The sequence below is a fragment of the Eublepharis macularius genome, chromosome 9 (genome assembly GCF_028583425.1).
Source record: "Eublepharis macularius isolate TG4126 chromosome 9, MPM_Emac_v1.0, whole genome shotgun sequence".
Lineage (NCBI taxonomy): Eukaryota > Metazoa > Chordata > Lepidosauria > Squamata > Eublepharidae > Eublepharis > Eublepharis macularius.
Genome location: NC_072798.1, coordinates 78,347,428 through 78,369,775, shown reverse-complemented (window position 1 = coordinate 78,369,775; position 22,348 = coordinate 78,347,428). Strand labels below are relative to the sequence as shown.

Here is a 22,348-nt window from a genome sequence, read left to right as displayed (position 1 = left end):
GAGTCCAGAAGCATCTTTAAGACTAACCAACTTCACTGTAGCATAAGCTTTCGAGAATCACAGTTCTTTCGTCAGATGCATGACGAAGAGAACTGTGATTCGTTTCGTCAGATGCATCTGACAAAGAGAACTATGATTCTCGAAAGCTTCTGCTACAGTAAAGTTGGTTAGTCTTAAAGGTGCTACTGGACTCTTTTCTATTTTGCTACTACAGACTAACACGGCTAACTCCTCTGGATCTGTTTTGCAATTGGATTGTCTTGTCCACACAGAAAAGCCAGTTGAAAATGACTGGTATAGAATAAGTGTAATGCAATATCCAATGAGCCAGGAATGCAGTCATGGCCACTTGTGAGTTTTCCCATGGTAGCTGTGTTATGAGTTTCTCCACTTCTGCTCCACTTCAGAGGCTGCCACTCGGAAAGGCACGATAACTACCAATGCAATGATGTTATATCACCATGGTTTGAATTGCTGGACATAGTGGGAGAGAGGCAGATAGCACATAAGGCTGCTCCTGTCTCCTGTGGTATCTAAGTGTGACCTATCTTTCTGAAGGTAAAAAGAACATCAGCGACTACGTTAATAGTGCTGCATGATAGTATTTTATATATTAGCAATCTAGCATCTATTTTACTACCTTGCCTGCTCCAGTAGAACCAGCAACAGCTAATAGCTCTCCTTTTTCAATTTTGAAGTTGATATCTTTAAGGACGGGAGTAAAATGAAGCGGGAAGTTACTGAAGAAGAGACCATCATCACCGCTGGATACATTTCCATTATGGTTTTCCTGTTTTGCTTTCACAAAGAGCTCTCCAGTTCCCTACAAAACAACACACTTCCCCAATTAAAAAGCAACAATAAGTAGACCTACTACATATACATTATTATGAAATGCCAAAGATCATATTGAAAAAAGCAACATTTGTTTCCATATACATGTATACATATTATTAACACATTAAACGTAAGTGTTGCTACTTTTTATTTTTATTATTGCTTTTGTTTTGATGCTAATATTTTGAGATGGATTTCTAGTTTACAATTACTGTATGTTCACCAAGAGATGTTTTTGTGCTCCTCTTAAAAACATTTCTCAGTTGGATAAAGTGCAACTAGATAAAATGAGTTTCTGTGTATTACGGGGTAGAATATATTGTACACTGTATTTTTGAACTATATAGTTGAATAACTGAACTCCAATTTAATGATTAATTTATACATTATGTGAAAAAAACATATTGATAGAGAGTATTTGATCAATTTATGAGTTTTATTTTTGAACAGTGTAATGTTTACAAGGGTAAGATTTTTAATGTTATTTAAGCTGCTGAGTTTAAGGGGATTATTTTGCATAGAATAGTATTCAGTTAGTTCTGTATTAAGATATTTTGAAATGTTGTAATGCTCCATTTGAATATTTGCATGGAAACTTGATAAAGAAGACAAGCTGTCGGCAGAGTCATACAACGACACAAGTAAATGTTGTTCGGTACAAGCAACAAGCACATTTCGAAAAGTGACAATTTAGATTTAATATACTTTTGGAGTATTAGCAGGGATACATGGGATGTTGCTTACTATAGTTTACCCTATGAAAAGGGTTCTTTTACCTGAAACACATGCATTAATAGATCACACATAATAAAAACTTTTTTTCTGTAATACTCTGCATTACTGCTATATAGTCACTAACTATATAGTCAAACTGACTCAATGGGGATTGTATTGTAGCAATAAAATTAAAACATGGAATTCATCATTGCTTCCATTTCCTATGGGATAACATGCTTTCGTCTACCAGACATTATTTGTTTCCTGCTATCGAAAACAGTTTCCGCTATAAAGAGAATCCTACTGACCCATAGATGGTTTAGAATCGACTATGTTAATGTGGGTTTAAAGGCTATTTAAACATTCAATGTTGCAAAAGGGGGGAGGGGTAAATTCTCCTTTACACCTATTTCGTTTCCTGCAGGACATGGATGCTGATCTATTACTAGGAATTAGGATTGCCGACAACCAGCAATCCACACTTCCCACTGTCAGCCGGAGGGAGAGAAGTGGAGATGCCTGATACAGGCATCTGACGAAGAGAACTTGATTCTCGAAAGCTTATGCTAAAATAAAATTGGTTAGTCTTAAAGGTGCTACTGGACTCTTTTTGATTTTGCCATTCAAGTGTGACTCATCACTTCTGCTTGGCCCATAGTCTCCGTCTGGGGGACTGGATAAGAGAATTATTTAAGTAAACTCCACCAGGTTTGCTGGGAACCTACTCCTGACTGTCCACTAAAGACTCCCTCAAATTTCAGAAGACTTGGAGCCCGGGGTCCAATTCTATGGGCCTCCAAACAAGCTGCCCCCATCAACTTTTCATTGTTTTTTCAATGGAAAACATATTTCCAAGGCTTTTAAACACTGTAGCTTGCCCCCCCCCGGTCTTGGGATTCTCTGATTCAATATTAAACATCCCTTACAAGCTTAACGAACAGAACCAAAGTGCAGCAAGAGAACCACTGTCAAACCAGAGAATCCCAATGTCAAACCACAGACTCCTAAGCAAGGTGAAGGGACAAGCTGCGGAGTTTAAAAGGTGGCCAGTAGCAGAGGCTTGAAGGGCTCTTTTGAAGACTGGTCAGGGGTGGAGGGGCGGGATGGGGTTCCACTCTGCCTGCTTCCTCCTCCCCCACCACAGCCTCATACCACTCTTCTACTGAGGTGCAGAGCTCGGCTTGGCTCTGTTCACACCACATCCCGTTCGCTCACTGCCTGTGGCTGCCTGCAATGGCTCCTTGTGGCTGCTTGCTACAGCCAAATAATCCATCCCAATAGAGTCCTGAGGGCCAGATTGGATCGGGGGTTCTTCTATGTGAACTGGCAAAGCCACAGTATGCCAGATTGGCATAAATCCAGCCATTTTGTCGGTTCACTAATCCAGATTGCACACCTCTAATGACTTCTAAATATTGTTGCCATATTCTGTAGTGTTGCAAGGGAGGAGAATGGAGGAAAATTAGAATAAGTTGGCTCTGCCTGTGTTTAAATCTGGCTCTACCTACCACTGATTGGTTGTCCTCTGCCCCAGCAGCCCCAGAAGGTACGAGCCACCAGCCCCAGTAGGTACAAACCACAAAAACAACTAGAAAATCCTGAAAAATCCCATTAGCATCTTGAGAGTCTTTAGAATAGCCACAACTAGGGGTGTGTAATTCAGGTTTCCAATTCTGGTAAAATACATGAATCAGACCTGATCTGGAAAATTCCTGAATAGGACCCAATCATCCTGCCCATCAAATGGTCATGGAGGCCATTTGAGGGGCAGGAAGGGTCGGAGGAGGCCGTTCTGGCCTTCCCCACCACCTTGCGAGCCTCTGAGGGCCCGGAGGCGGCAGCAGCAGCGGAGGAAGCGGCTCTTGCCTTCCCCACCTGGCCAGGTCAGTGGGGTGGAGAGGACGGGGGGACTAAGTGGGGGAGTAATGGGGTAGGGGTCACTTTGGAATGCTCTGAATCTTTACGGAGCATTCCGAAGTGATTCAAATACCTGAATCCGAAGCAGCTTGCCACTTCGAGTTTTGGGTATTTCCGAATTTTTTTCCTGCTTCGAGTAAACCTGAAGTGGGAAACCCAAATATTTTGGGGGTGCACACCCCTAGGCACAACCTCTTTTCTCCTTTCTGTACTTTTACCATAGGTAACTTCTTGCCTTCATCTTTGTATTGTGTATTAGGTTGCCATTATCCTTACCTTGAATGGCTGTGAGAGACAAAAGGATTCAGCATGTGAATCTTCATCTAGCTTTAAAATAAGCAATTAGAAAAGTTTTATCTATTGAACTGAGGTTTGTAATGGAGCTCTGCAGAAGAAGAATTTGGCAATTTCTGTAGGTCTAACTACAGGAAACTGTCCAAGTGTACAACCAGGAACAAATTAAAATCAAACCAAATTACACTATTACCTCATCCCAGAAGGCTGTCACATTCTCCAGTTCAAGCCCTGTAGTTGTTAAATTATATTCCAGTGTTTTATATTCTTCTTTTTGCAAGAAATCCTGTGAATTCAATTACAATAGGTTTTATACACACAAATATAACACAGCAAGCTGAACTCTGGGCATGAAACAACTTTAATGCTCTTAAAAAGTTGGCCCAAATTAATGTCAGGCATTTTAAGGTAAAGAAATTTTTAATGGATGTCAGTGAAAGTGCATCTTGAAAACTAGCCTTCTCTCTGATACAGTAAATGCTGCCATTTTCCTGTGGGAGCAATTTCTCAGATGAAGGCTTCCTATATGACAGCGAGGTGGCAAAGTAATCGCATGAGGACATCAACTATCTTATACCAGTACATATGAATCAGCCCTAACACAGCCTCTCTCAATTTTCCTTCACACGAGATTATTAAAAACCACCATCCAAAAATTTAAGCTTCTGAACCTAAGTCTAACTGCATGGAACCTGATATCAATAGAAATGTACAGAAGTTAACAAGGTACAGTGATTTTACTGCCAGAGATGGGCACGAAATGGGAAAAAAGAAATGAGAGTTTCATGTTTTGTTGCATTTCATGAATCACGAACTTTCACGAAATTGTCCCATTTCACGAAATGATTTGTTAGTTTCGTGATTCGTCGGAACCCAGGGCACTTCAATGGCCCCCTTCATACCCAGAGATGCCAAACTCGCAGGGAGACTTCAGCAGGCTCTTGTCCACCCACTCTCACCCAACAAGCCAGCAAGAACAAATGCTCTAAATAAGAATATAAGCAAAAATTTTAAAAAGGTAGGTCTCAGTCAAGCTAGGCCCCAGAGCCAGGCAATGCCCTGAGACTGGGGTTGGGTGGGATGGAGGAAAGAAGGCACCCTCACCCAATGGCCTTCCAAGCAAGGACAAGAGCTGAAAATAAGAAAGAGGCTTTTCAGTCTCTTTTAAAACAGCAGCAAATTCAGCCAAAAGCTCCCAATTCCACTCTCTCATTCCAAATCCCAGCAACAGGTCCTCCCTCTCCCTCTGTCTACTGGAACTGAAAAGCACGAAGCAGAGAGCTGTGCCTTATATACGAAATGGTCACATAGAGCAGAACAGGACACCCAAAAAGTCATGAATTTTGTGAAAACTGTGGCCCCACAAAACGTGTTTCATGAAACACGAATTGGCCCAATTCTCATGAAATTAGATTCGTATTTCAATTTGTGCCCATGTTTATTTACTACCTCTGAATCCAAGTTGTTTGCATGGAAGCTTCCGTATGTCAAACTTTAGCCCTATATATTAAGCTTACGTAAAAGTTTCAGGCTAGAAAATTCATCCTTGAATGTTCCACATTACAGAAACATTGATGGAGAGAAGCATAAATCAAACTATTCCCCTATGCTTACGATGGTACAACGTCATGAAGATTGCGCTGCCTGTTTCCCTGCACACTTTATGGGATGTTTACATTTTTTCAGCAAATTACCTTAAGCAGATATGTTTGGGGTAATAAATGCTTAAAACTTGATAGTCAGCAATTAAATGTTTCAGATCTGGTATACTGACGTAGCAACATTGCAAAGTCATTATGACAAATCACAGACTTACACATTCATCACTCACTTCCTTATACCACATTATCTCGAAACAATAATTACTTGAATAGTAATGCAACATTCCAGTTTAGGGCCACGTTTACTTACATGTTTGTAATTGTTGTTATGGTGTAATTCATACTGAAATAGTAAGCTTCCAGGTGACCATAGTAGACTTGCAGGGCAAACCTATGCAGAGTTACTCTTGTTGAAGTCTCTGAAATCACTGGAATTAGACTGTAGTAGTTCTGCATAAGACTGCATGCAAGTGTATGGGCAGAGCAATCCTAAGCCAGTCTAAGCCCATTGATTTCAATGGGTTTGGCCTGGAGAAACTCTGTTTAGAATTGCACTAGAATCAGGGCTTTTTTTCAGCTGGAACGCAGTGGAACGGAGTTCCGGAACCTCTTGAAAATGGTCACATGGCTGGTGGCCCCGCCCCCTGATCTCCAGACAGAGGAGAGTTTAGATTGCCCTCTGCACTGTGCAGAGGGCAATCTAAACTCCCCTCTGTCTGGAGATCAGGGGGCGTGGCCACCAGCCATGTGACCATTTTCTCCGAGGGCAACCCACTGAGTTCCACCACCTCTTTTCCCAGAAAAAAACCCTGACTAGAATTATGTTTGCCAAGGTACTACTGGGCATTGCCCTATTTTCTGTCAGTAAAATAAAATTACAGCTGAATAAGATAAAATAAATCTTCAATATTTAACCAACTTAGAGAACTCTACATTCTGAAACCACATTATACATTTTTAGTCACAAATGCCAAGATTCGCTTTTTCTTTTTGCACCCCAGAGCAGCAATTTATACAAACCCAGTCTTTGAACACACACACAAGAACTTTTTCTAACAAAAAAGGAAAGAATGAAAGAAAAAGGGACAGGAAAAAGAAGGAAATAAAAATAACAAAGCAGACCTGATTCATTTTTCTTTTCTTTTTTAATGAAGTTTTAAAGGGGGAAAAACTAGCTATTTATTAAACCTCATATTCTCAACTGCAAAAAAAAAATGACTACTAAAAAAATCTTCTTATTGTACGAACTACATTAGAATAAATTATGCCACAGTTAGGGTAAGTAAAGAAATCACTATGATTTAAAAGTGCTTAATTGTGGCTGTGTTATGGCCTATATTCAAATTTTGTTGAGTGAGCTCCAGCAAATAATAGTGTTAAATTAAGATGTAGTTTTGGCCCAGACAACATGGTTTAAATACAGGTTGTTGTCTCCCACAAACACTTGTACAAAAGTAAATTCGATTTCATGTCAACAGGCTGTCCAAACAAACATTTGGAGAATTGCATCTGAAGACCACCATGTCCTCAGAAAACTGGCATATCCTTTTCCTCGTAACAACAGCAAAGTGATACATCAAAACTGGTTCTACAAATACCATTTAATGAAGTGCAATAAAACCGTGTTGTGTATTTGCATAGATAAACTGGCAAGATAATCCACTGCAAAGGATTACTTTATGTTTCTGTAAGGCACTAGGTTGATGTATTGTACCTGTATTTTGTTTATTGCTCCAAGGGAATCATACCATGTCTGCACAGCCCAAGGAAACTGTCTAGTGACTGTCATTCGAAGAACAATGCAGAAGGAGATGGTGGTAAATATTTTTCTAAGGATAATTCCATGGATCAGTGCATATGGAAGAACAGCCAAAAACACCACAAAAAATCCGGAGAAGAAGAATGCTGAGCTATTGAAATATCTCACATAAGCAGCCTTTCGGGTCAGCTTTAGTTCAGTTCTGTCAAAAAGAAAAACAAAAACTAGAAGTCATTAGTTGTGATCCTAAAATGACAAGCCAATTTCTATTATCATCAGACAATATTTTCTCAGGAGAGTAGAAAGGACCAGTTTTGTTCGTCCATTGCCCACGGCAGCAACAGCTTTCCTGCATCACCTCTCTGAAACTCTTGTTGGTCTAAGGTATCAATGGACTAAAATCCTGCTGCATTACCACTGATAAGGTATATTGGTAAACAACTATTGGTTAACCTTAAAGATATTTAGAGTTAATATAGCATAGTAGTTAGAGACCCAAGGTCAAATTCTCAAGAATTTGCACCACTGAGGCAAACATACAAGTCCTGATCTGCACCTGTGTCTGTGTGTCTGTGTATCTGTGTGTGTGTCTGTAAGATTGACACATTTACCTCAATAAGGCAAGAAACAACTCCATGGAGTCTAACGTCTTGTGTAATGTGGACTGTAGCTCACTGGGTGACCTTGGGACAGTCACCTTCTTTCACATCATCTTGTTGAAGGGACGGAAGCCAGAAATTCACGTCTGCATCTTCTCCGCTAGTGCATATAATTCAGAGACAGTAGGATATCCTTTAAAATGCTGTGTACCTAAAGCTTGACTGCATGGAGACTAAGAAAGGCCTTGTTCCTGTTTCCTTAACACAAAAGCTTGAAACGGCTGAATGCCAGGGACCGATTTACTTTTGCCAGTGAATGAACTGTTCACCAGGAAGATTATTTTAAAGAGGAGCATAGTCAGGAAAAATATGGCAAGTGTAAATGTTGGCAAACCCTCCATGCTCTTAACAATATCAAACATTACCCATAACTGATACATCTTTTCAGAAGTACTGTAAACATGGTTGTTTAGCAGAACATATTTGGATTAGACTGGCAGAGCCTTCTAGACCCATCTGCAGGCTACAGTAATCATGAGAAGTCATAGCACAGATGACAAGACCAATAGTATAAAGGGCTGCCAACTTCTAGGTATAGCCTGGAGCTCCCCCAGAATTACAACTGAACTCAAAGATCAGTTGCACTGGAGAAAATGGCTGCTTAGGAGGGTGGCTTCTATGGCATTATACCCTGCTGAAGTCTCTCCCTTCTCCCCGAACTGTTCACTTTCTAGCCTCCACCCCCAAATCTCCAGGAATTTCCCAACCCAAAGTTGGCAACCCTAATAGAGCTACATTGTCTGAGAAAAGGAAGATCCCTAAAACTATGAAGTGTCTGGCACACTTAGATGGCAAACCTAGGACAACATTGTTATTGCATATGATATAGCACGCGGTTAGGCATCTTTTAAAAAAAATAATACAGTGGCATTGTATGCAATGATGCAGCTCACATATTCTTGTATACATGGTGAGTTTAGGGGGGGAAATTAAGTGCTCCCTTCCCTGCCTCACCACCAAAGCACACCTGCACTGGATATCAGGGCATAACGTTTCATGTGTTGACCCGGACTATGTGGTTGATTTCCCAGATACAGTTCCGGATTCAACTGCATGTCAATACTCATTGGCCATTCACTCATGTACCTAAACTCGGATTGAAAGTTACATCCCACCTGTGGATGTTTTCACAGAGCAAGAATGTTCAGTTGGCAGAGATGGAAGGCATGGTGTTGCTTCCACTTTCTACTCTGCATAGGAAGCAATCAGAGGAAGCAATCATTAGATCACTTTCTAGCCTCCACCCCCAAATCTCCAGGAATTTCCCAACCCAAAGTTGGCAACCCCAATAGAGCTACATTGTCTGGGAAAAGGAAGATCCCTAAAACTATGAAGCAATCATTAGATAGGAAGCAATCATTAGATCCATTCACGTTCTTGTGGACTGAATAGACATTTTTCTCCCTAAGAGCAAATAACTGTGTAGGCAGGGCTTTTTTTCAGCAGGAACGCAGTGGAACGGAGTTCCAGCACCTCTTGAAAATGGCCGGTGGCCCCGCCCCCTGATCTCCAGATAGAGGGGAGTTTAGATTGCCCTCCACGCAGCGGTGTGGAGGGCAATCTAAACTCCCCTCTGTCTGGAGATCAGGGGGTGAGGCCACTGGCCATGTGACCATTTTCGCCAAGGGCGATTTAAACTTGTTTCAGCTGACCCAAAGTGACATCATTGTGTGGTCCTGAGTTCCACCACCTCTTTTCCCTGAAAAAAGCCCTGTGTGTAGGCAAAGAAACCCAAAACCTTACACTTTATGAAGACAGACTAGGATGAATGCTGGGGGGAGGGGTCTCTATACTTCTGGTTTGTTCTCCTGCAACTGATAGCACTTTATTGTCATGCGGTTTTGAAATAAAACGACAGAAATCAGACCAAAAATTGTCCAAATAAACCAAGATAAGTGTTGTTATTCGCTGAGTCTTCAGGTTGCATCTTTAGGCAAGTCATCCGAATGACCAAAAATACATAAATTATACAAGGGGAAGGAGAAGATGATAGTAACTATATGTTTAAAAAGTTAACATCTAAAGGAACACATAGGTGAGGAGATGGCCAAAAAAAATAGAAGCCCTCACACCTGTAAAATCATGTTTCATAACAAAAAGCAAATATTATCCACAACACTTGGGGATCTTGTGAAGCTCCTTATCAGTTTATTACATCAGACTGAAAGAAATCTGCCAGAAGAGTAATAAAGCAATTGAAGTTGTTTCAGAGCACCCTTTACCCCAGTGCAACATGGCAGCTAAAAGAAGTTAATCATTCAGGGAACCTGCATCATCAGGGGTATATTGGGAAGAGGAAATGTGTCTCCAGAGAACCTCTTGGCCTTTGTATTGTGTGGGATGAGACTGGATGAGATCTTTAATGCCAAATCAGACTTTAAGGAATTACAGAAGGATCGGGCAGAACTCAGCGCCTGGGCAATAAAACAGTAAAGCAAACTTAGTTTGACAGACGGATCATAACGCTCATGGGCAGGGCTTTATTTCAGCTGGAACGCAGTGCAGTGGGTTCCAAATCAGCAATTCCTTGTCAGAAATTTATATATGCATTGATGAAGATTTGTTGGCTATAATTAGATGCGTTTTTTTCTACAAGTATCTAAAATCCCTAACAGAACAATTCTAAGTAGAGTTGTACCCTCCTAATTCCCTTAAGTCAAGAGGTTTAGAATGGTATAACTCTGCTTACAGATTGTTAGCCTGGCTTTCCATTCAAATTGTTTAAAATCATGGCGGTCATGAAGGAAGAAATTACTAACTGAGGTGAGATACGAAATCATAAATAATAATGACTCTAACATACTTTCTCACAGTACAAAATATAAGTAGCAGGCTCAAAAATTCATTACTGATAGTTCAATAATGGCTGTAAAATAGCAAAAAAGTACCGTGGGTATGAAATTATGTCCCCAAGCCTATAAAAAAACAGAACTGGTTATCGATAAATCAAGATTCTGCTGCCCTTTCCCCTCTTTAAATGATGTGAAGAACATGTTAACTGCTACGCTAATGGGGAAATTAGTGCAACTGAATATGATACTTTATCTTACTTCTGGTCTATCATAGAGAAGAGGAAGAGTCCGGTAGTACCTATCAGACTAACAGAATTTGTGGTAGGGTATCTGAAGAAGTGAATTGTGACTCACGAAAGCTAATATCCTATCACCAATTTTGTTAGTCTTATAGGTGCTACTGGACTCTTGCTCTTTTCCACTGCTATGGACAGACTAACACGGCTTACCCATCTTGAGCTGGTCTATCATAATAATTATATTAGGCTCTTCAAAATTATGCTTCAAAGGAATATAGAAATTCTAGCTGAATTTCCTTTGCTACATTATTTTCTATGAGTGGAATCCAACATTTTACTTATTTTATCTGTTTATCTTCTACAAATTCTCACCCAAATTTGGCTCTTCAGACACTTAAAAATATGAGTAAAATATGAAATACAGATATAGATAGTAAGGTTCAAGTCCATAGCACCTTAAGATTTTCAGGGTATAAGCTTTTAAGAGTCAAACCTCCCTTCATCAGCTCTGACTCCTGAAAGCTCATACCCTGAAAATCTTGTTAGTCTTTAAGGTACTACTGGACTCAAATCTTGCTCTTATGTTGCAGACTAACAGGGATACCCACCCGAAACCAGACATAGATAGTATGTTTCTTTGTAACACATATTAAATCCTAACTAAATTCTAACTGTAATGGTGTCAGAGTGAATACTATTATTACTCCTATTTATCACTTATACACAATCTGGGCACAAAGCTCCAAACTGTATTTTGTAAAAACAGAGTTAAGGTGACACACCCAATATAGTTCTGTATTCCAAACAAGATGATATTTATTAAGAAAAACTTACAGGAAAACAAGGTCGCACTTATCTGTAATTGTTGTTCGTTGAGCGGTCTTCTGTACAGGAACACAGGGGAACTCTGTAGGTGCAGGACAGCCCCGCATGTTTTGGTGCTCCTAAGAGAGCAAGATGCTTGCTTATCCTTTTCATGTGCTTTCCCCCTCAGTATGCCTGTAAAAGGGCAGAAAAGTGACAACAGGGTTGGAGGAAGGGATGTGTACCTGCACAGAAGACCACTCAATGAACAACAGTTAAAGGTAAGCACAACCTTGTTTTCATCATTGTGGCTTCTGTGCAGTCCCACATGGGAGATTGGCAAGCTAACTTACCCTAGCAAAGGATGTGAAGGTCTTCAGGACTCTTTAAGACAGCTCTACCCACTTCTGCATCCCATCTGGAGCCAACATCAGTGGCATAATGTTTGATGAAGATCAAAGGAGTTGGCCACATGGCTGCTTTACAGATGTCAACTAGTGTAATACCTTGCCTGAAGGAAAATGTAGACTGGGCTCGTATGGAGCGTGCCCAGAGATGTAGTAGGTAAGGCTAGTAAGATTGGACATAGCAAGTCTTGATGAGCTGTATGATCCATTTTGAAAGAGTTTCTGATCCTTTAAAAGTCACAAAGAGGCCTTGCAAAATGGTGTTCTGTCTAAATATAAGGCATGCTTAAAGTCCAGCGTGTGGAGTCGTCTCTCTTTACTGTCCAGCGGTGTTGGGAAGAAGTATAATGTCCTGGTTATGGTGGAAAGTGGGAACCACCTTGAGCAGAAAAGGAATGCTGGGACGGAGAATGGTCCATAGGGACCATTTGTAGCTTTGTTGATGGGAGTGACCCAAAGCATCCGCCAGAACATTGTCCTTTCCTGCTATGTGGATGGCTTGCCATTTCACTTGGTGGAGAATCGCCACTCCCATATGAGAGAAAATTTGAGACAAACAGCTAAGGAGACTGTGCCCTCTTGTCTGTTCAAAAAGCATAGCAGTTGTATTGTCTGTGTAAATTTGTTTTATACATGCCATTGAGCTTTTTTTGATATAGCTGGTGTTGAAGCTGGCCTGGCCTGGACAGCATTTGTCCCACTAAGCATGCTTTGCATAATTGGAAATGCTACAGACCCCACAGTTTCAGAACGGAGGACTAGAAACACTGGGTATGAAGAAATCAGAGCAGAACATTTGACCTCTATCTCTAGCAACCTTGTTGTTCAATGTACATGCAAAAGTCCTTACTGGTTGAGACAGCAGACTCCTCAGTGGAGATGGTACTGATGTTAACTTGGAACAGATGTTGGAGACATAATGGCCAGAAGGTTCCAGAGGAGGGTCATGGATGGCGACAGCCTCAGGTGCAGAAGGCAGAACCATTGAGAACTTTGATCTGTGTCTCAGTTCCAAGAGGGAAGGCATATACGGATCTTCTTCATTATAGTGATGAGGAGGTGGATAGAGGGTATGGGGAACCTTCATATCCATAAGAATAGTAATGGTGATAAAGAGAAGCATATGGAGAGTACTGGAACCGGTAATGGTATTTATGAGGGTGCAACAATTCTAGTTGGTTATTGGTGTTGTCTAACCCTTTCTGGGCCTTTTCTGGACACCCAAGATAAGACTTGGAGACAGGAGTAACAGGGAAATGGCTGTAGTCATCTCTATGACCTTGAGAATCTCACCTTCGGATGGAGGTTGGTGATGCAGACCTTGGCCTCAGAGTTGGGGATGGTGATCTCAGAACCATGGTGGGATCTGAAGGACTTGCTGGACCCGGCACCAAAGAAGAAGATCGCTTTTTTTCTGCACCATACTAGAGGCTGCAGATGAATGGAGCTTTGTGAGATGTTTATTCTTCATCTTTGTCTTTTTTGCAGGTGGCTCCAATTGACTCCGAGATGGAACTGGCAACAATGCTGATGGAGCTACAGCATCTGTGGAACTGGTCTCAGACAATGGAACCATAGGAGGGATCAAAGAAGTGTGTTCACAGACCACGGTCTCTTGTCGGTGGCTGCTGGATCGGATGGGGTGGAACCTTTAAGGGATGACTCCCAAAGTGCAGCTTTAAGCTGGGATGCCCTTTTATGGTGTGCTTTCAGTGTGAATTGCTCATGTTGTTGTGTGCATCACCCAAACACATCAGGCACTTCTCATGACCATTGGACTGGGCTACCTTTGTCCCACAACAGGAGCATTTTTTGAAAAGGCCCTTTGATGCCATGGAGTTAAAGGCCATAGCTGGCATTCAACAGAAGACTGGATCCAAAGAATGGAGAGAGAGAGAGAGAGAGAGAGAGAGAGAGAGAGAGAGAGAGAGAGAGCTGTCCTTCTTCAGCTGTGACAAAGGGAGAACTGAGGGAAGAAGTTGCTTGCCCACTCTTTTATAGATGCACCCAGGGAAAAAACGTGCAAAAAATATGAGTGGGCATCTTGCGCTTTTAGGAGCTACAGAACATCCTCAGCTGGCCTGTGTGTGCACATTTACTATGTGGGACTGCGCAGAAGCCACGACAACAAACCATAAGGATATGAGGAAATAAATTGTAAACACTCTTAACATTATGTAAGCTTTACTCTGGTTTTGTTCTTACCTAGAGTGTAGATTCCAGAAGGTGGTCCTATAGTGTATCTGAGATCTATGTGAAACCATTAAAAGAGGTCATCCAGAGGTTTGGGCTGAGATGCCATCAATACACTAATGATTACCTACTCTTTCATATAGGATGAGTCCATCAATGGCTACTAACCATAATGAGTAGAGGGAACCTCCACATTTCAAGGTAGTAAACCTCTGAATACCCGTGATAGGAGGTAGTATCAGGAGTAGACCTTGCCTCTATGCCCTATTTGTTGGCCCTTCAGACAATTGGTTGGCCACATAATGTTGGACTTGATGGACCACTGGTCTGCTGACTTTTACCAAGTTTCAGAGTCCAAAAGGGAGCTTTAGCTCTTAAGTCCAGAGGTCCCAAAGACAAAAGCACAAAAGTTGCTAGCACAGGAATCCACCAGTTGTGTAGCATTCAGGAACAGGAACAAAGCAGGAACAGGCCCGTTTCTCTTCCCTGATTCCCCTTGATCTTCCCTGATCTTCCCTGATCAAAGAGACTGAAAGAACAACTCTTTTTCCAAAGCCAGCCACCTGCAGCTGGCCAAAACTCTTAGCCAATCAGATGGGCCGACGATCTCTGATGACAGGCTCAGCCATGGCCTGTCTTCACAGGTAAGGGAGGGGGAAAAGAACTCATCCACCCCTCATAAGGCTACATGCTAACAAGCCAGGAGGCAGGTACAGCCTCTGTGAAGTTTATCCTTGAGAGCTGTATCAAATTTGCACCTGTGGCTCAAGCCCTCTTATCTAGCCAGAATAAAAGCAGACTTGCCCTTGTTTTGGAGCCTACTCTGTGGTTGTGAGGGTGTTACCACTGCATCTCATATCCACTCCAACTTAGACATGATGTTTAACAGTGCCATCCTAAGCAGCGTTACATCCTTTCGAACTGGCCTTCGAACAGTGTAACTCTGCTTAGGATGGCACTGTTAGACCACTGTATGTTCTCAGGATCGTTGTCTGTCCCATTCTATTGGATGCTTTTCAGCTTGCATAACCTGAGGGCCAGTTTTAGCAAAGAGAGGTCTACTGTTTGCACACTTGTCCGGTGCTCTTCCAATTACTTTCACTGGCCAAAGAAGCATTGAGAAAGGAGAAACAATTACTCATTAGAAGATGGTTGACCGTCATGCTTTTTGAAGGAGCTGTGGCAAGGCTAGTCATTAGAAACAGTCTCTTGAGGCCACCATTCTGAACAGCTCTTGACCAGTGTTCAATATACCATTCTTGGGAAAGCACTCAAGAACTTTATGGCAACTCAGCTCCAGAGCTTATTAGATGCAATAACCTAGATGTGTTCTCTTCCCACATTGAAGCCAGGATCCCTGCCCTGTATCCTGCGTAAGGATCACACGCAACTTGTATGTTCTCCTCAGTTCTCATGGATGAGGTGCCCAATTCAGATTAGGAGTTCAGTGTTGTGAAAAATGGTCCTTAGCCTCACCCCCCACACACACCATTTTCCTGACCTAAAACAATCTGGTGCGGGATGTTATTTGGCTGTTGAGAAAACCCCCAAGTATATATGAAGTGCACATGAAGGGCAGAGGAGAACCCAGTTTCTCCATGCCTTTTGCCTAAGTAGCAGAAGTGTTATAATAACCACCAAATAAACACAAGCATAAAGATTAGCTACAAGATCTTGGAAAAACAAACACGTATACTCACTGTCGCAGACCTTCAATCATATTTTCCATTGCATTCTCCCAACAGTAGGCTTTGACAGACTGTATATTATCAATCATTTCTGATGTGATCACAAGCCTCTCGTTGATCTTTCCTGCTCTCTGATCTCTGCAAAACAAAGAATCCTGGTTACATTTAGTACTTATCTCATTGGAACACCACTGAACACTCCACTACCAATGAATGCTACACTGCCAATAAGAATGATCTAATTGCAGCATTAAAAACAGCAAGAGAGCTCTACAAAAGGCTACACTGGAAATAGCACTATGGTCCTCCACACTTGCAAGCCAGCATTTGAACAGGACCTCAGGCATCAGTAACAGCCTGTTCAAATACCCTATTATTCCAACATGCACAATTTATGAAGATGCATACCTGAAGAGTGTGATATCATGAAAAAAGCACTTTCCATTTGCATGATTTTAGTAGGAGTTAAGCATGTATTTAACCTGCATAACACTACAGCCGGAAGTATCTTACTCTGCAGCGCACTCTCAAGAGTCTATCAGTTCTGAAACCTACTTTCCATTAATGTGGACCTGGGAACTCCCATTTGGAGCTGCATGTGGTAGAGCAAGGGTAGGCCACAGTGTAGAGCAGGTAAAAACTGGCGGATTCCACACACGTTGGATAATGCACTTCCAATCCTCTTTATAGATCATTTGGAACGGATTTTTTTGTGTGTGGAAGAAAAAATCCACCTCAAACGATTGTTAAAGTGCATTGAAAGTGCATTATCCAACGTGTGTGGAATCAGCCACTAACTGTGTAACAGTATTGAGTTCAGTTCTACTCCTCATTCAGAGAGCATCTGTATTGCACATCTATTGTGAAATGAAGCCTCTTCAACTGATGGTTATGACAGATCATAAAGTTCAGTTGCTGAGAAAATTAAATACTTTGCAGCCCTGATTATGGCCTTTTCTGCACACTCAGCATGTTCCTAATTCTCTTGGTAGTCGATCCATAAGAACTGGATTGGTTTGGGTACAGTTCTTCCACATGACTGCTCTCCCTCTGCATTTTAACAATTGTGGAGTTGGTTTATTTCTTCCTCACGAGTCCAATGTAATCAAGATTTTCAAACAAGGGTGCTGTTGTCATCAGCAGCATCATTGGTGGTGTCACAGTACTCCTCCATTTTTTATTTTTAGTGCTTGCTTAAGTCCCCCCCCCCCACAGGACTTTCACAATCTTTTTTTTAAAAAAAAACATTTTCATAACAATATTACAACCTAATATTATAATAATAGATGCAGCTTTCATTTTATAAGGAAGTTTCTAGCCCCTTCCATTCTGAAGATCTGCTTTCCCCCCCTTATATCTCCACAATATAAAAGACTAGAGACTTACTTTTTTAAAAAATGGAAGTTGGGAATTCAGAGAATCTTCTGCATTTATTATTACGACGTTAGGTCATTATAATGTTATGAGATTGATGATTTTAAAAAAATTGAAAGCAAAATCAGGAGGGGAAAGGAAGGGAGAGGGAGGGATGAGTGGTTTGACTATGACGGACAACCAATCATCAGAAAGTGGGTTAGAGGTGGGTGGGAGTGGGCAGGACAGTCTAAAGTGAAAGAAACATTCAGCATAAGCAGGGCTTTTTTCCTGGAGTTCCGGCACCTCTTAAAAATGGTCACATGGCCAGTGGCCCCACCCTCTGATCTCCAGACAGAGGGGAGTTTAGATTGCCTTCCACACCGCTGAGCGGCGCAGAGGGCAATCTAAACTCCTCTCTGTCTGGAGATCAGAAGGCAGAGCCACCGGCCATGTGACCATTTACGCCGAGGGCAATTTAAACTTTAAAAACTCCCCCCTTGTTCCAGCTGACCCCAAGTGACATCATTGTGCAGTCTTGAGTTCCACCACTGAGTTCCACCACCTCTCTTCCCAGAAAAAAAGCCCTGAGCATAAGGAACAAAGGCAACTCAGAATCAGTTTTTTAAAAAAGATTGGGTTTTGTTAAAAAAGATTGAGGTAAAAGTGGTCTCAACAGAACCGGGGGGAAAATGGAGGAGGGAGCAAAGTGAAATCTAAAGGCAAAAAAAAAATGTGCAGGGGATAAATCAGCTGTATGAAATGAAGAAAAAACACTGTTACTGGACATTCAATCTGGTTCCACTTGAGAGAAAGGTAGGAGAGCGAAGCCTAGCTGAGATGAACTACCAATCAGCCCCTCCCTTCCCAGAATCATCTCCTGAAATGGCCGTTCCACCAGGTCACTGTATCTTTCATCAGTCCTTTTCAGTACGTGTTACAGTAACGCATACCAGGAGCCTACCAACTGTGTCCAATGGGAGCACGCATCATGTTCTGTAAACAGGGACAACACATGTATGACTTGGAATGTATTAACACAATCTGTGAAAAATCCACTGGTTCATTTTTATGTACGAAAGATATATGTGCATGGCAAATACGGAAGTTCCCATTGTTCACAGAACATGACAGTACATGCTCTTGTTATGCACAGCTGGTAGGCTACTAGTACATGTTATTGTAATGCCTGAAAAGGTCATTGGTGTCTATTAGATTACAGTACCTTATTTTATGTGGCAAACCCCTTGAGTGAATTGGCAGAATGGTGATATATAAATCTAATAAATGCACAGAATATGAAGACTTAGGATTCTCCAGGAACTGGAAGTATGCATGCCCTCAAACTACATTCAGAAGCATGGTGGCAAAACCTGAGTCTCCCAGAAGATTTCATGTTTTCCAAGAGTTCAAGAACTAAAAACACACCCAAGATTAACAGCGCAATCCTAAAGAGAGTTACTCCAGGCTAAGCCCATTGATTTCAATGGGCTTAGACTGGAGTAACTCTCCTTAGGATTGCTCTGTAATAATAACTAATAACTAATAACTACCTTTGGCTAATAACTACCTTTGGCTAATAACTAATAACTAATAACTACCTTTGGCTTAGTAGCCCAACAACACTACAGTACAGGGCTGCACAATCCAATAATGTGTTCTGCTTGCAGGCTGTGTAATTTGTCATTCTCAGGCAATATATAGAAGTCCGTTCTTCAGGCAATATGGAAGACTATTATAGCGGGTTGTTTGCCCTCATTACTCAGAACCCGGAATCAACAAGCACGGTAAAGCCTTAATATTTAAAGGAAATACCCGTAATGGCTTTGTTACCTGTATTTCATCATCTTCCGTCCTAGCCAGGATTGGAAAAGGGCAACGAGAACTAGAAAGCCAAGTGCACAAAATGCTGACGCCTGCAACATGTCCCAGAGGAGCCCCATCAGCAGCACCACTTGCAGAGGCGCAATCCACACAAAATGAGCCAAGGCTAAACCCTGAAAGAAAAGTCCCAACAACTGAACACTAAAGCTGTGCTCAGGAAACAACATGAAAGGATGAGAAAACCAGTCATTAAGGCAATTCCTTGGAGGAGTTATATATACAAACAGCATAATAATAATAATAACAGCAACAACAACATTCAATTTATGTACCACACTTCATGCCACATTCAGAGTGGTTTACAAAGTGTGTGGTTATTATCCTCACAACAATCTCCCTGTGAGGTAGGTGGGGCTGAGAGAGCTCTGAGAAAGCTGCAACTGACCCAAGGTCACCCAGCTGGCTTCAAGGGGAGGAATAGGGAATCAACCCCGGTTCTCCAGATTAGAGTCCCACTGCTCTTAACTGCTATACCAATCTGGCTTTCATATGGAACGGGATACAAAAAAGAAAATTTTAGATTTTGGCTGTAGAGATTAAAGCGTACCATTGCAACAACAGTAAACAAATAAGGAAAATCCCAACCACAGTTTTTGGGACAGTTCCCACTTCCAAGGATGGCTGCAGAGGTGAGACTGATCCCATACGGCCAGCCCTCCTAGGAGGTTATCCAATGCATCAACCCTAGCTCGGGGGGGGGGCATTCTGTGAGACACGCTGGTGCTGCTGTCTTTTCTCCATGAACATAACAATGTTACGTAAGTAGGCACACATGCAGTAGTAAATCAGCAGTCACAGCCACTGCAGACACATTCTTGGAATTATGATGGAATGTAGAGAAAAAGGTACGATTTGAGCATTACACACAGGTAACAAGGGTGTACCATCGCCACTGGAAGGGAGAGTATACTCAGGATCTGGGTATGTAATTGAGAACCTGCACCAAATGCTGGGAACTGGCTATTGCATGTACTTCTGTCAGATGTTCTTAATTGTTTTATAAGCCATGTACAACGGCAGGAGTGGTCAGATATAAATATTTTAAGCAAATAAACAGACAAGATAGAGGCTGAGGAAGCCGGATATTGGGCTGAAAAAGAGATCAATAATTTCTGTTAGCAGATTTAATACTGCAAGAAGAGTTGAATGGGGAGGGGAGTAATTAGCTCAAATCACAAAATTCCAGAACTAGACACTGCAGCCAGTTAACTTTTGTTCTGAGAATGCTAAGCACTTTTGAGCATGATGATACCAGTCCTATTTTTAAAAATGCAATAAACATATGTGATTAAATTAGCACCAACATACTTCATCAAATTTGTTCAGATTGTTCGAAAGGAGGCTAACAAGCTGTCCAGTGCTTATTTTATCTAGGACTCTGCTTGACAATTTTAAGGTCTGTAAAAGAGAACACAAAGCCATGTAAAGTAATCAAATGGAAGAAATTAAAACGTTAAGAGATTTATCGTCAGATAAATGCTGTGAGATGCCAACTGATTAATAATGTTAATTGTTTTAAGTTATACTTCATACACACACACACACACATGCTCAAACCATTAACTCTGTTGTAGTCTATTTTATTACATTCACTAGCCACTTTGTAAATAATGACTCTTTCACTCTATCCACTGCTATTTCCTATAATCAGGGCTTTTTTTTCAGCTGGAACGTGGTGGAATGGAGTTCCGGAACCTCTTGAAAATGGTCACATGGCTGGTGGCCCCGCCCCCTGATCTCCGGACAGAGGGGAGTTTAGATTGCCCCGCAGAGGGCAATCTAAACTCCCCTCTGTCTGGAGATCACGGGGTGGGGCCACCAGCCATGTGACCATTTTCTCCAAGGGCAACCCAACTGAGTTCCATCACCTCTTTTCCCAGAAAAAAAGCTCTGCCTATAATATATTAACAGTGCAATCCTAAGCAGAGTTAAACTCTTTTAAATTCATTGTGTTTAGAAGGTTGTAATTGTGCTTAGGATCGCACTGTAAACTTAAAGCAAGATGTCACATTATTCACATATATTCTACTTTGCTATACAGAACAATGTCAGCATACAAAAGAATTCTTAATAAATGTAACAAATTGTGAAAATCCTTTGAAATAGATATATGAAAATCTTATGTAAGAATCGTATAATCATATTCCACCAAATAAGTGTGATGAATTGGCATTTGATTTACCATAACACTGCTCTAATTCAATGGTGAAAGTGAGAAGGCGCTTACATTTAATGACAAAATCTTGCAAGACAAGTGTGTAATTTTTCTAACATTATAAAGTAGCCTTTAAGAGAAAGCAGGGCTTTTTTTCAGTGGGAACGCAGTGGAACGGAGTTCCGGCACGTCTTAAAAATGGTCACATGGCCAGTGGCCCCGCCCCCTGATCTCTAGATAGAGGGGAGTTTAGATTGACCTCTGCACCACTGCACAGAGGGCAATCTAAACTCCCCTCTGTCTGGAGATCAGGGGACAGGGCCACCGGCCATGTGACAATTTTCACTGAGGGTGATTTAAACTTTTAAAAACTCCCCCCTTGTTCCAGCTGACCCAAAGTGACGTCATTGTGCAGTCTTGAGTCCCACCACTGAGTTCCACCACCTCTTTTCCCAGAACAAAAGCCCTGAGAGAAAGAATTTCTGCCAAATAACCTCCATCAAGCATGAACTTAATTCATCCTATTTAAAAAATTGTACAATACTTTTATGGTAAAACTCTGCCAAGCAGAATATAACACAATAAATTAAAACAAACTACAAATCTTTAAACTAAAACCTTTTTTAAAAAAGTAAAATCTTAAAGGGCAAAAAACACCTTTCTCACATCTTAAGACTAAATGAAAACGGATCACATCCACAATAGCAATCTACTTCTCCCATGCAGTTGTGGTTAGATGAAACAAAATTCGAAAAACCTACCTTTTTATAAATTAAACTAAACATGGCTATCCTAATTTGCATTCCAATGTGATGGAGGCCAAATATAGCTGGATGAAGAAGCAACATTCGGACTATGAAGAGAAGGCAGAGTCCTATGGCTAAGTAGTAAGCGATTGATCGTTCAAGTGAATTGGAGGGGTCATAGGAGGCTATTATTCTTCCCAGTAAAAGAGGCTGCACAGCTTTAGTAACCTCCTGTATGGAGAGAAAAAGTGAAAAGCTGATCACCGTTTTCAATAACATTTTACTCCAGTGACAGTCTATTTT

At 41.4% G+C, this 22,348-nt stretch overlaps 1 protein-coding gene across 1 annotated transcript in view; it reads right to left on the bottom strand.

Moving 5' to 3' along the window:
• Positions 1-22,348, bottom strand: part of CFTR (CF transmembrane conductance regulator) — a 118,830-nt gene that overhangs the window by 59,695 nt on the left and 36,787 nt on the right. Inside the window, exons 4-10 of the mRNA XM_054988978.1 lie at positions 22,061-22,276; positions 20,453-20,542; positions 19,094-19,257; positions 15,920-16,045; positions 7,081-7,327; positions 3,959-4,051; positions 641-823 (exon numbers count right to left, since the gene is read on the bottom strand). Of these exons, the coding sequence (XP_054844953.1) occupies positions 641-823; positions 3,959-4,051; positions 7,081-7,327; positions 15,920-16,045; positions 19,094-19,257; positions 20,453-20,542; positions 22,061-22,276 (1,119 nt within the window). The remainder of the gene's footprint in view (positions 1-640; positions 824-3,958; positions 4,052-7,080; positions 7,328-15,919; positions 16,046-19,093; positions 19,258-20,452; positions 20,543-22,060; positions 22,277-22,348) is intronic.